Raw genomic sequence first — 14,328 nt, forward strand, 5'->3', positions numbered from 1 at the left:
ACTTCATTAAGAGCTGGGTTTCCATAATCCAGCTCGCACCTGACTGCAACACCTGAGTGACAGAGAGTCTGAGGTCCCACAAACAGCCTGCAAAGCACAACCCTGGCTCATGGCACTAAATCAAGGTTGCACCACATGGAGCTGAGAGCTGCAGAGCAGAGAATGCACCGTCAGGAGATCTCTCTCTGGGGGAATGGCTTTGAAGTGCTTAATTTAAAACAAAGCAGAGGAAAGATGATTAAAGATGAATGTGGTTTTAACTAAGACATGATTTTTTGCTCCTGTAATACTTGTGCATGAGAAGAGAGACACACGAAAGTCCCTGGAGAAAGAGACATGCGAAATGCCCTTCAGAATAAGGCTTTTCAAGCAACTGGCGTTCGACCATATTTTCCACAAATCTCAAGTAAGTGGGACTTTTAGTAAAAAAATCATTGCTTTGACACATCAGCCACCTGCCCAAGCTTTGTCAGGTGGTTACAAGAAGAAACAAATGCAAAACCCCACACATTTCAAAGTGGAAAGTTATCCTTAGTGCTGACAGCTATCCAGTCCCTTTGTGCAAGAGCGTTTCTTAGCACAGATCCATAACAGTAGTGGTTCTGGCCCAGGTGCTCCAGAGGAGTGTTAACTACTTGTTCTCTCCACACTAGGACCTTTGCTCCCACTAGTTCTTGTTAATGTTCACACTGGCGGGTTCAGATTCACAGGCAATCATTGCACTATTAACAACATGGCAGCTGTAAAGAAGCATGAAGAATTTTTCTAGGTAATAACAAAGGAGGAGAAGAACAGCCCCAACCCCCTAATCCTTTCTCATTCAAAAGCGGAAAAGAGGGAATCTGTCTAAATCCCCTTGCAGGGAGCTAAAGGCCAAGTTGGGAAAACATCACAACTAACTGCCATATGGTTATTGTGCCAAAAAGCAATCCAGAAGATAATTATGAAAAAACATGGTCGTCTTGGTATCCCACACCCTTTCGTGGGGCAGGGGAATGGAGAAAGAATTTTGTTGCACACATAATAAGTGGAAAAATGACTGTTTTCCCACTGTAGAGCTTTGGCCAGAACCTGAAGTGACATAAACAAATAGCACTTGAAAGGAGGGCAGGAGGAAAGGAAAATCATACAGGCTCTACCCTTCTTGTCATATGGCTTATTAAAAATGCCATCAAAGTTTACAGCATATTAAAAATGTCATTGTTAGATTGCTTTTCTCTGGGACTGTGGAATCTTAAACAAACCAGAGACTTAGAAAGGTCATTTTGTTTCTCCGGCTGCCTCTTCTGCCTGACAAGACATTTTCCTACTGTCCACGTACAGCTCCTCTGTTGGCATCAGACGTCACACACCTGAGTGCCAGAGAAATGCCATCCAATGGTACAAAATGTAAGTATCTCTTGAAAGGGGGGAATAAAGTGCAAAATTTCTCTCAAAAACCTTGAGAGACAACCTTAAAACAACAGTTTCACATCACATTGAACACCTTCAATTCTAGCATTTAGACTGTAAGACAAGGCGATCAGTGTCTTGCACGACTGCGCTGCATAAAAACATCTCACTCAAAGATTGCCAGCTATGTTTGATAGGAAAGAAAGAAGCAGAATATCAAGAAATTGCAGCTACATCCGGCCAAATAATCACATCCGTTACAGAAGGGTTTTTTTCTAAGTATGTATGTTTCGACTTAGTGAAGCTTCACAATGCAAACAGACTGTGAAAAATCAAAGTCCACAAAAGAAAAGTGATTGCAGGGCAGGTAACTGAGATTCAGACAAATTCGAGAGGATGCTTCTTTTATAAAAGATCAAGGGTGGTGCAAGCTGTTGCCCCTTAGGTAAAGTAGGGGTGGTCTGCAGGTTCTAAATCACTCCTCAACGGGGGCTGATCTGGCTCTCACTGGAGGAAATAGAAACTCTCTGGTCACCTATGTGAAAAATTGATGGTTTTGCTGTAGAATAAATTCTGTCTACTAGGCATGATTACATATTGGATAATTATACAAGGGTTTACTCCTTCTACTGCAGAAATTAGTGGAAAAAAATTCTCCAGCTTATGTTCAGCACGTCAGACCAGACAAGAACAATAGTCCTAACAGTATTAAGAAAACACTTCAAGATCTTTTGACAAAAAATAAAATACCAAAAGAAATGTAAGCCATACATGCTTCTCCTGGGTTTAGCATAAGATCTGGGAGCTATTACACATTCCACAGGTACAATAGCTTGCATCTCTAAACATCTCCTTCTTCAATGCACAGCTTTCTTTAAAAAAAAGAAGTCTTCAAGACAAACAACTGGACTTCTAGCTCAATATAGGGCTGCAACAGATGTGAGCAAGAGAAGAGGTAGTTGTGTCTCTTATAGCCGTGCTCAGAAATGGTACAGAGCAGTTAGAGACTGGCAACAGTAAATTGTCCCTCACAAGCTGTTTTCTGGCATATGTTTGTTGTTACTTTTATCTCACCTTTTTTTTTGTAGAGGTTTTTGTGATGTCAGAGAGTAAAGCAAATATTTCTTACTGGTCAAAGCTCACTGTCTGTTTACCAAGCACACTTTCTCTCTTCATCCTAACACATGCATCTTTACCTTTCAACCTCCAGGCTGGCAAATTTTACAGGTGTTACGATATGACAGACAACTGGAAAGGAGCATTCCCAGGCAGCAGGTGAGCCTAATCAGGCCTATCATTGCTGTAATTAGTTGTAACAATTATACCCTACTTTTGTTTAAAAAAAAAAAATAAACAATAAGTAAATAGGGAATGAGCTTTCACTTCAGTAACCTGCCCCAAAGTTCAGCTACTCCTGCTTTTCCATTTGACCTTGCTACAGGGCTGAGGAACAATAGTTTACTCTTACTACTAAAACATTTCCACTTATCTCCTATATTTTAACTCGAACTACAAGATCATGCTATGATTTTACCTGCTAGATTAAAGGATCCCTAATACTTTTTTTCTAGGTAGGCACTGAGAGATGGGCACCAGGCTGCCTCTCAGCTGCTCACCGTGCTGCTTTCTAGCATGGCCTCACGACTCCCAGAGCAACAGATTCAAATATGAGGACAAACATTAACGCCCCCCGAACGTCCCGGGCGTAACACGCACAGCCCTAAGCTGTCTCTGTCCCTGAGATTAAGGAAATGCCATTGTTTGTTCTGAAAGCCTTTGCCCTTGTATACAAGTACACTCTGCTCCACAAAGTTAACAGAGACATGCCTGTGGGATGACTTCCCCCAGTATTTACATATTTATGCTTCTGTCCTGTATTAGTCAGTGTTTCTGTCTGGAGCCCATAACCTTTGGTCAGGTCTGGGATCCGCCTGGACTTTCTACAGTTGTGCTGGAAGACAGATCCCTCTTGCCAGTCCAAAATACTCTGGGGAGGGGCAGGAAGGTTTTTATCTTTAACAGGATAAAAGGTTTTTATCCTTAACTGGACAAAGCCTTCCCACCTCACAGGTGCCTGGTTTCTGCTTGCAACAGCGCCCCTTGACTTCATGGGGCAAGCTCTGCAGAGGAGGGTTTCAGGGGGCTGCAGCACACCAGCTGACTGACTGCTGGTCCATGTAGGGCCAGGGATGCGTCCTGGCAGAGAAGCATGGAGAGAAGAAAACTCTGCTTGGGAAGACAAAGTAATCTGTGGCCATCCCTAAGCGGGTGAAGACCTTGATGTGCAGGAGCTTTAGCTGCACTGAAGTTTACTGTCATCCAACATTTCCACAGTCTCATTCCCATGGAGCTCCCTGTGGGTTTATTCACGAATTTACAGTATCACCTCGTGAATGTAAATGCATCTGGCTCACACCTAAGGATGATGTGTGATAGACCCCTTTCAGTGGCAACACCACCCTGAAATGTGCCCCTCCCAGTGCTCCTGCCCACCCCCAGTCCCCTGGTCTGCCCCTCTCCCAGCACAGGAGCTCCTGGCGTGACCTGGCCAAGAAGCCGCTCCGGTTTGGAGACATGGCAAAATGAGTAATTCCTCCTGTGCCTGGGCTGGCACAGCCTCCTGGGTGAGGGAGAGTGTGGTGCAGAGCAGGAGCAAGCAAGGGATGGGGGGACCTCTGAGCTGGCACTGCTACTGAGAGAAATGCCTGGTCCACCTTCGCCTTGGGGTGCATTTCCAAGTTCACCTCTATGGTTTAGGAGGATAAAACTCATTGCTGCCAACAGAGATTTTTTTTCCTTGAGGCCCATGCTCCTGCTTCACTGAGAAGTAGCTGAAATATCTCTCATAAAAAAAAATTCACAACAACGAGAAGTTATTTTTCCTTTTACAAGAGCAAGGACTCTATAGAAGCCTTTCACAGCCCCTAAAGCTTCAGAAATGCCATTGAAAGGAATATTCTTGGATTTAGATCCATAGCAAAAGACAAGCCTCACCCAAACACTCCCACTGACTCTGGCTGGCATTGGACTGGACCCACATGAGAAATGTAAGCAAAATATTCTCAGAGTCCTTCACAATATAGTGGATTACAGCAAGAGTGGTTTTTACTTATAAAAAATGGGTTATAACAGGGGGAGATCAAGATGCCCAAGGCCTCCCTTTCCCCCCTCTCCAGACATTCAGGGGAAAAGGCAAAGAGACTGTTCTCACAAGCATGGATACATCACCTCTGCAGCAAACATGTCCACAAATTTGTTTCCCCAGCACAGAACTAAAACAAGCAGAGAAATATTTTTTCCCCTGTTTACTTTCTGTTTATTTTCTGTTGCTACCTTTGTGCCTCCAGCAACGCCGATTTTCCCTGAGCCCCAGGACCTGCCGATGTCACATCTGCTGCCCTGGCCTTTTAGACTGTGCTGGAGCAGCTCCCCCTTTGCAGCCGGCAGAGCTGTGGGATTGTTTCAGACTTGGGGTGAACAGGCAGAACATTGGAAACACAAATAGGGGCTCCCAGCTGGGAGGGGGATTGAGCTTGGATGAGACATACCATCTCAGTTGTGCTTTTAGCAGATGTTTAAGAAATGGGAGCTTTAAGTTACTTCTTTATGAGTTGTTGTTATTATTCTTCTTCCAAGTTTCTCTACTGTTATCTTTATTTATCTGTTGTCTTCTTGACTGTGTATAGAAATCAAAATACTGAAAGGTCACTGGTAGATTCAAATACATTTTTGAAAGTGAGCAAATAGCCACAGGGATTTATTCACCCAGTTTCAAGTAGAAAAAAATATATATGCAACTTACTGGGGAAAAAAACATCCCAAACCTAACTGCATATAACTAACCTAGGCAACCTGGCAGTCCTGTCATTCAAAACTTTACTGTTGTTTCCTCCTTGCTGGTAGCATCACTTTCTGTGTTAAAAAATGGCAGCCCCTTCTGTGCAAAGATCAAGGACTCCAAATTTTCACATTCTGGGCACTATAAGAGCCATAAATAAAATTTATTGAATGAATCTCACTTCACTAGCATGACTTTCCTAAACTTGTATAATGTGTGAAATCATTTATTGCTTGGAGACCTGTTAAACAGGCAGCCACAAAAGCCCATTGAATCTCATTGTTTGAAGCCTAAACCTCAACACCATTTCTTTCTAAGCTATTTTTTGGGTACATACAGAAATCAAACCCTTGTAAAATCTTTTTAATTTCCTGCTCTCGTTCTTTGGGCCCACAGACTGGACCCGTAAGATATTTCACTTATTTTTTTTCCACATTACCAGTAAACTGCTTTGGTTTCAGCCGTGATGCCTATAAACAAAATTCATGTCAGACAAGGCAAAGGTTCCAAGACAGACAGTTATTAGCTCAAAGCCAGAGTGTTTCATTTTAGACTTCATCCCCATTTAAACCATGAAAATCTCAGTAAGTATTGAATTTAAATCCACTGTCACTTTCTCTGGGCCTTTGTCAAAGGACTCATTATTAGCTTCTATTTTACAGTACCTCCTAGATCCCCACACCGAGAGGGGCCACACTCCATCAAGCAGAGCTGCATATGCACACAGAGCAAGAAGCAGTCTCCATCCTGGAGCATTTAGGATCCCAGACAGACCAGACAAAAGATAAGAAACTGGAGTTACGTTTCCTGCATGTGTCACACAGCAGGTCACAGGGTTCAGAAGAAGAGCTCAGGATTCGAGCGTCTTAATCCAGGGCCTTATCTACCACATCAGATTTTGTCATATCCTTTTCAAACAAAACAAAGTGTATGTGTATAATAAAGGGTATATGCGCATATAATGAAGTAAATGAATATAAACCCTTTTGTATGAAAGGTTCTGTCTCTTCTTACAGGAGCAACCACAAAACTGCATAAGCCTCTTGGATCCACCTGAATCCTGTCCTGTCTCATAGGAACTGCTGATGGCCCCTAACCTGATTTCTTTCTCTCAAAACAGAAACAACAGTTCACCAGAGAACAGTTTTTGCAGAAGAGCTCGATGTTTGGATATGTGTTTGCCAAAACAGATCTTTGTCATTTCAGGTTCCTGTTGGTCCTGGTGCTCTATATCTGTGTGCCAAAAGGCAGAGCAGCAGTGTTTTGTTGGTGAGCAGGACTCTCTTATCCTCTGCTCCGGGACCTGTAGGACCAGGCAGCTATCTAGAGACAGATAATTGCACGGGCAAGCCTGAGTTGTTAGCTTCCAGTCAGGTTTGCAATGCGTATAAAACCCTGATTGTCTGATGAAGTACTAGGTTACCACAAACCCTCAGCATCAGTAGCATGACTCTTTTCCAAACCAAGCTGCCTTATGCCTGTCAAAGTAGGTTTAGTTGTTGCTTCTTTTCTCTGAACAGTACCCAGAAGCATTACATGACATTGGCTAGGCCAGCTGTCCCAGAAAAATGCTCCAGGAACAGCTACTTTCTGTCCCAGCCCTCACGGCCGAGGATGTCTCGTGCAGCAAACCATCCCGCAGCCCTGTGTCGGGGCTCCAGGTACTTCACCAAATCAGAACAACATTACAAAGGAATGACTGGGAGCTGCAAAGCAGAGCAACAGCTGGCAGCAGCACAGAACAGCCCTCATTTTCTCTGTACCATTTCTGTGACTTTCCACTCAAACCAGTGTGCCATTTGAAGGAACACAGACCTGTGTCATTCTGAGTTACAGGCAGATTGGTGTGTGCCACTAATTCTGCTCAATGAACATTAAAATAGAAACAGGCAGAACGATGTGATTAAGCATACTGTAGAAAAAGAGTCTGAAGAAACACCCAGCAGTATCTTCAAAAGCCATTTGCCCCAATATTCATGGGATGACTCAAATATCTACTGAAGTACTGCAGACACCCTGGACTAGCTAAGCAATTCTCAGCAGGAGTTTAGTGAAACTAAGTCACCCCGAATGATCCTTCGAACTAAGGGTTACTGACAAGGGAAAGGATGAAATAAAATACTTCTGTTGTTCTAGACAACAAAAAAGACTGTTAAGGAAGTAACTTTATAACCTGAGAAGGGTCTGCAGCTTTAAGAAATCGTCCCCTAAAGGTTGTAAAGCTTTTACTATGTAAAGTATTTTTGCTATTATATACACTGGCGGCCACTAAGTGCAGCTATTATTCCTGGCGGTCATTCAGAGAAGGTCAGGGCTGATAAAGTGTTTAACAGAGTTTGTTTGGGTAGATCCATCTGTGTTTTTAACCACCCATACAGTCTTTGGTGTCCTTTTAAAAGACACTGGATGTTCCTCAGTCTAATGAATTGTGGTCTTTATTTTTATTTGCCATCTCTTATTATTTATTATGCCACAGCAAAGAACATCTTCTTTACAATGTCCATACTTTTCTATATGGATTACATAAGCATCTATTATAAAAAAGGAATGATTATTTGCTGTGGGGCAGGGGAACAGGGCTCCCATTTCCTTGGTAAAGGCCATGTGGAGTTGTGGTGACCTGTTGCACCTATATGTTGAAAGGATGCAGCAAGGAGCCCAAGATGGAGCTGTGGGAAGGAAATGGCTTTAGGTCATGTCAGTAGCAGGAAAAATATCCTAAAGGGTTGGGACGGACTGGAATAGCATTCTTAGCACTCCCACTGGATGGGTTTGGTACTGCAGGATTTGGAACTCAGTGCCATTACAAATTCTTTGTACTGCATGGAGCAAAACAGGTGAAGTCTCAGCACCCCACTGGCTGCACTGCACGGCCACAGGGTGAAGCACCTCAGAGGTGATCTCTGTCTGCTACAGTTTATAAATTTTCCCTTCCAAAACCTGAAATGAAATATCACTAGGACTGTATTGCTTCAAAACCCTGTGCAAACATCATGCTGACTGTGAAATGGGTAAGTATTGGTATTGCCATTTCATGGACGAGGAAGACAGAACAAGTGGCTTGTAGCAAGTGACCACTAGAGAATGTGTGCCCCATCTGATGCAAATAACTTCCATTGATATAAAAAGTATTCAAATCCTACAGTGAGGGGGTCCTCACATCTGACAACCATTCTGGACATTTCATAAACCTTTTTGTATCTGGAGATAGTACTGACCTGAACAACATGTGGTTCAGCTCCCTTTGGCACTTACCTGAGCTTATCTGCTACAAAAATCACACGCCGCTCCAGCAGGAGAGAAGCAAAGATCCTGATGATCTGACGGACACTGAGGCACTTGAAAAGGCATTCAAAGTCCACGTGTTCCAGGCGTGAGTCCATCGGCCGCCGCAGCTCAATGACCTGAACACATCCAACAAACACCAGTCAGCATCGCCGGCCAGGGCTGACAGCACCGGGGTGCCCGGGCCCTCCAGCACCGCTCCGTGCTCTCCTGGTGAGGTGACACAGAGAACAACCCCCGTCCTCTTTTGCAAACCGAGGCTGGAGGCACAGCACTCCAGAGAAATGGTGTGTTACACAATTAACTATCAAGTCATTCTTCTTCCCAGAATACAGGTCTGCACATTAAATCTGCCGGCATTTCCAAGGGAAGAATAATTCTGCCTTCTAAACACCCTGTCAGAGATGGAAAGCTTGGCCAAGTCAACAGAATGAAGCAAGTAACCAACTGGGAACACTGGAACCAGAAGTTTACAGGATTAAAACAGCCATAACAATAAGTCAAATTTGGTTTAAACTTGGCTAGCAATTCAAATCCACTCCTAGATAGGAGTCAGGGACTGAACTTAGAGGCCAGGCAAAATTTAAACCAAATTTATTTCATTTTCACTCTTCTATGACACATAGTTCACTACATAATATTTAAAACCTTTTTTTTTTGTCATAAAGATATGTACATATATATACTTAACTGGGGAGACAGGAAAAGGTCTTAGATGGTGACTTGTGACATCCCTTTTAAGTCTAATTTTCATACTTCATCCATGACCTCAGGCCCTCTCCTTCCTTTTCTCAAATGCCTTTTGCTTGATTCCTTTATTATATCTTCCTCTTACTCTGCAATTGACATGCTCAGATGTGGAACTTGAAGGCAGAGGACAGAAAAAAGAAGAGGGAAAAAACACATGAAGAAGAGAGTAACAGAGGAAGAAAAATGTGAAGTGCAAAGCAGCAAATGATGAACTACTGAGGAATTTGAGGAAACAGAAGGGAAAGGGGAAGGTTGGCCAACTTGAAGCTGTGTTGAAATCTCTGAAGACATATTAACAGGAACACATATACACCTCCTTCTATCCATATGTCCAAAAAATCACCATCACTTTATTGCTTTAGACAACTTTTATGTTTTCATGCACATGACACCACATTCCATGAGCATACTGTATTGGGTTTAAACTTGAGTAGCCCTTACAAAATCCCTCACAAACACACTGTTTTAAGGATATGATCAGCAGCAAGATCACAGGATACTGGAAACAAAACCAGTTCATACCAGTTTACTTGCAGTATTGTGACTGGTAACACAGGACTGTAAAAAGAAAGTCACTGTTAGAACAGTATTTGTGCACAGATGTACTTTTTTAAAGTCAGAAGCATTATGGTGCCAGAGTATTACATACCCGTCATTCAGCTGTTGCCTCAAACAGCGGTAAGAATCAAATTGTGGAGTGATGACGCACCGAGAAACGCTGCCTGCCCCTTCCTCACATTCAGCAAAGGTGCCCAATTCCACTCCTTTGCATTGGGATCACAAGCTCAAATCATGTTTATGTGCCAAATCACGAGGGGCTGGTTTTACTGCAAGACTTTCAATGGTAAAATCTTGCTGCGGGGTAGGATGCAATGCAAGTTACAGCAGCTTTTGCAAATGCCATGGATGTTTTCTGTTGCCTGGCAAAGCCTTCTGCTTCAGTCTGCCCATCACAAAGAAATATACTGTCTGCTTCCCAATTAATCATCATCTTTGTTTAGGCCAGAGGAGCCACAATGGAAGGACAAGATTCTGTTCCTAATTAAGCCAGTGCATTCCATTTAAATAACGAGTTTGTACTAGCAAAACAGAGAGCAAAGCTCAGCCAGAAAAGAGTGGTTTGTTTGTTTGGAATTATCTCAGTGTTTTTCTCTGGGAGAGTTCAGAAGCTTGAACAGAGGACAGAGAAGTTGCAGATCCATGGTTCCCAGATATATTCACATCAAAAAAGCATTATCAGATAGTACAACTGTTATGCCAATCCAACCTTTTAGTTTTCCTTTGCTTCTCCACAAGAGAATGCTTGTGACTTAAGCATGCCTTGCAAGTCACTTATACAAGGAACCCTTCACATTTCATACCAAGTGACACTACAGGCCCACTCTGTCAAAGTCAGAGGCATTACACTTGGAGAAAATACGATTCAATGTAAAAATAGTAATAGTACTGTAAAACTAACCCTCAGGAGTGCAAAATAACCCTAGAGGGGATTTTTTTTCCTGCTTTCACTAACTGGGCCAAATTCTATTCCTACCTGCAGTAATGTATTTCCTTTATACGCTTGCCTATCTGAGTGGAGCTACTATATACTTACATAAGAACATGCAGAGAGCAGAATTTGACACAGCAAATGGCAAGCAAGCCTCAAATTACAAAAAGCTTTTTAAGCAAGGCACCAATATTGCCATTTTCCAGTAAGGGCTATGTTGTATAATGCTAGGCTTCTAGTTACTAGAGTCAGTAATAAAAGCAAATGAAATCTATTAGATGTACGTGCACACACACACAAACTATATGACATGCTTTACCATATATAGACTATTTCTTTAAGGGCCAGTTAAAGAGTATCCATTGCCAAAAAGAGACATTTAAGTGCTGCTGGTCACTCCTCCTACTAAGGCCGAGACCAGCAGTAGTGAGGTTTGCAAAAAAAATCAGCTGCTGACCAGTTCAAGCACAGTGAGCATGAGAAACTCACACTTGCTCGTTATCATTGTGATACAGCCTGGCAATACTGTCATTCTGTTAACTCACTGGGCCAGGCACACTAGGATATTCGTGGTGTTTGTGTTTTTTTCTTAAATGCAACATATTAATAACATTAAAATAACAAATACATAACAATAAATTAGTTTATAATCATCAGTGGGAACCAGCATCAGCAAATCAACCCTGGTGCAGTTCCCGCACTGTTCATTTTGAGGGTGTTCCACCTCCCATGCCTTGCAGTATCCCCACGTCTCCTCCTAGTTTTCTTCTGCTGTTTGATACTGGACTGGTGAGGGGGGGAGACTTTGACTTTTAATGTTTACGGTTGCTTTTTACCTCATTTCCAGCTCCAGGCAGAAAGGTTTTGACTTTGATTGTCTTTCCAGGTGCAGGAAAAGGAGATTCCATCAGGCTTCTCATAAATGGATAAACCAAGGCAGCAGATATTCCCCTTCTCCTTTCAACCTCATCCAGGATCTGATCCATTAGTAAGACACGAGAGAAAGAGACAGAACATGTCAGCACCACATACACTTTTGAAGCATCCTTTTGACCCACATGTGCCTAAACACATGGCAGATCTAAGTTTTATTCTCCTCTGCCATGCATTTCTTCACTACTGGTAAAGACATGGGATTCGATCATACTCTGAAAATGATAGGTTTTCCAGGTACAAAATGGAGCCTGTTTATGAACGCGGTTAACACAGAGACAAGGAAAAAATAACAAATCTGGAAAGGAGAAAGAAGACTCAGCATGGCAAAAGGGATCTATATCATTGGGATTTTGCCTGAACAACAGGGTGAGTTGAAAGAGAGAAAGATGAAGACAAATCCCATGACCACAGGCCAGGTCAGCATCACATCTCAGTGGCACATCTTGAGATTTGTATTAAGGAGAAGCACGTTCTTCTCCCCGGGCATCTCTTCTGTTTCAACTGAGAGGGCAGGAAAAAGCCAGACAAGCAAGAAAAGCGACCCTGCCCACCGTGATACCAGCAGAACTGCACCAGGAAAGGGCTCCCGGAGGAGTCCTGGCCGCGGTGGCAGCAGCCGCGTCGAGTCTGCGCTGAGCTGGAGCCCAGCGGGAGCAGCCGTGTGCAGCGTGCCCGGCTGTTTACACTGAGGGCCTGCATTAGGGTCATTTTCTGTTTGACATGACGCAGAGCAGGCAACCCACTTTTGAAATAAGCAGATGGAACTTCTTACAGACGGAGAGTACTATTATTTTCTTCTCTCTTTGGTCACACGGGCCAACATAAATTAGATCACAGCTAAGTTTTCCCACATTAGACAGACCATATAGATGATAAACCTAAAGAAGACGAGAAAGCAATCTTCAAAGCAGTTAGTGGCTTGACCTGAAATGGTGATCTTTCAACCACTACTCAAGAGCAAAAGGCCATACAAGAGTTAGTGGGTCTGAGCCAGGCATTTTCCCTTGTTTCTCTTGGAAATGCTTTTCATCGAAATGGAATATTAAAAGACGCTTAAACACAAGCTGGTGACTTACAACGATTGCTTGTGACACCAATGCCAGCAGACACATTCACTGGTGCATAGTTTCCCCTTTGTCCTTGCAACACAATAAAGACCTAACTAAAGCAGAGCCCACCTTATGTACATAGCTTGCATTCCAGTCCGTGGAAGTGGCAGATAACCATAAATGAAGATATTAATTTCATTCTTGATGTCATTTGTAGCACAATAACTATTCTCACCAAACAAAACCAGCTGCCCAAATGGGAAGTAGCAGTGAACCCAGCCTATGTCCCGGGTCCCTTAGTGCTCCTGCACACTGCCAGTACATGTGGTAACACACCCAACATCCAGCTCCTTTTCTGCAGTCACTGTTTGATGCTTCATGTTGCTGGAGTTGGGGGCCATGTCCCACCAAACTTCACAACACAAATAAAAAGGAGCATTTAAACTGAATAAAAGTTGAACAGAGAGATCTCAGGAGAGAAAACGGTTAAAACAATCTGTTGAAATTATGACCAAATGAACCGGCTGGAAGAAATTGCATCCATGGTTCTCAAATCTGTCTGAGCAGTACGTATTACAACAGTGCACATCTAAGACTTTGAGGAAGATGAAAATAATGCAGGCTGTGAGAAATAGGATGATAAACATTTTAAAACAGAAGACTCCTTTTGCTTTTCTGATAAATAATATTCAAGGTTTAATATCTTGTAGTCTTTCTTCACTCTCATTTTTCTATAAAGACAACTGTTCCTTTTTTTGACTAATTCTGCAAAGTGCACCATCATGATCGTTCTCCTCTCTTTCACTGGATTATCAATTAGGACAGTCCAGGTTCTTCTTACTAGACTGGAAAAAGAATCTGTCTCACTTTTCAAGAACCTCTGTCTCCATCCACACCACATCCATCTTCAGAACCAAGAGGTTTTTGGCAGCGGTGCTGTCAGGAGGTGAGCAGCCCATTGTAGGACAACACCGTGGTGGCCATACTCCATTGCAATGGGTTTTTTTTATGGCCCAGCCTCTCTAGGAGCCCATGAATTGAAAGAAGAGCCCAAGTGTGTTACAGCCCCAATATGCAAGGGCTCAATATGCAATTGGGTGAGATCCTTCCTTCCTGCAGGAGCAGGAGGCCTGGGTGGCCAGGGCCTGCCTGCCACCATGCCTGGGCACAGCCCCTGCTGAAGCCAGTGAAGTTGCACTCACCCATCAGCCTCCAGTTCACTTTGGCTGGATGATCTGGCACTTTTTTTCAAGTTACAGATTGAACTGGGAAAGCAGACTATTTGCAATTTTGATGTGACCTTCCTTGTCTGCTGCACATTTATACCTCAGCTGCTGTGATACTTGCTTGTAATGAGGATGCTTAGTTTCTCTTTTTTTTTTCTTTTTTAATGCCTCTCTGAAATGTTTTCCTTTTAAAATTAGTGCATTATCGAAATTTGATAAAAACAGAAAAGCAAACAAAAAACCTCAGGACATCTGTCCATACCACGAGTCTGGTGAGCTGTGTTATCCTCCCAGAACAACGCAATCCATTTCACTCACAGATATCTGTGTTTAGATACATATTATGTCTAAGAGACACTGTGA

At 42.9% G+C, this 14,328-nt stretch overlaps 1 protein-coding gene across 1 annotated transcript in view; it reads right to left on the reverse strand.

The window, feature by feature from the left end:
• DENND2B (DENN domain containing 2B) overlaps window positions 1-14,328 on the reverse strand; it is a 174,583-nt gene that overhangs the window by 18,630 nt on the left and 141,625 nt on the right. The window contains exons 13-14 of the mRNA XM_082059499.1: window positions 11,591-11,731; window positions 8,486-8,634 (exon numbers count right to left, since the gene is read on the reverse strand). Of these exons, the coding sequence (XP_081915625.1) occupies window positions 8,486-8,634; window positions 11,591-11,731 (290 nt within the window). The remainder of the gene's footprint in view (window positions 1-8,485; window positions 8,635-11,590; window positions 11,732-14,328) is intronic.

Source organism: Streptopelia decaocto (genome assembly GCF_964273445.1).
Source record: "Streptopelia decaocto genome assembly, chromosome: 7".
NCBI lineage: Eukaryota > Metazoa > Chordata > Aves > Columbiformes > Columbidae > Streptopelia > Streptopelia decaocto.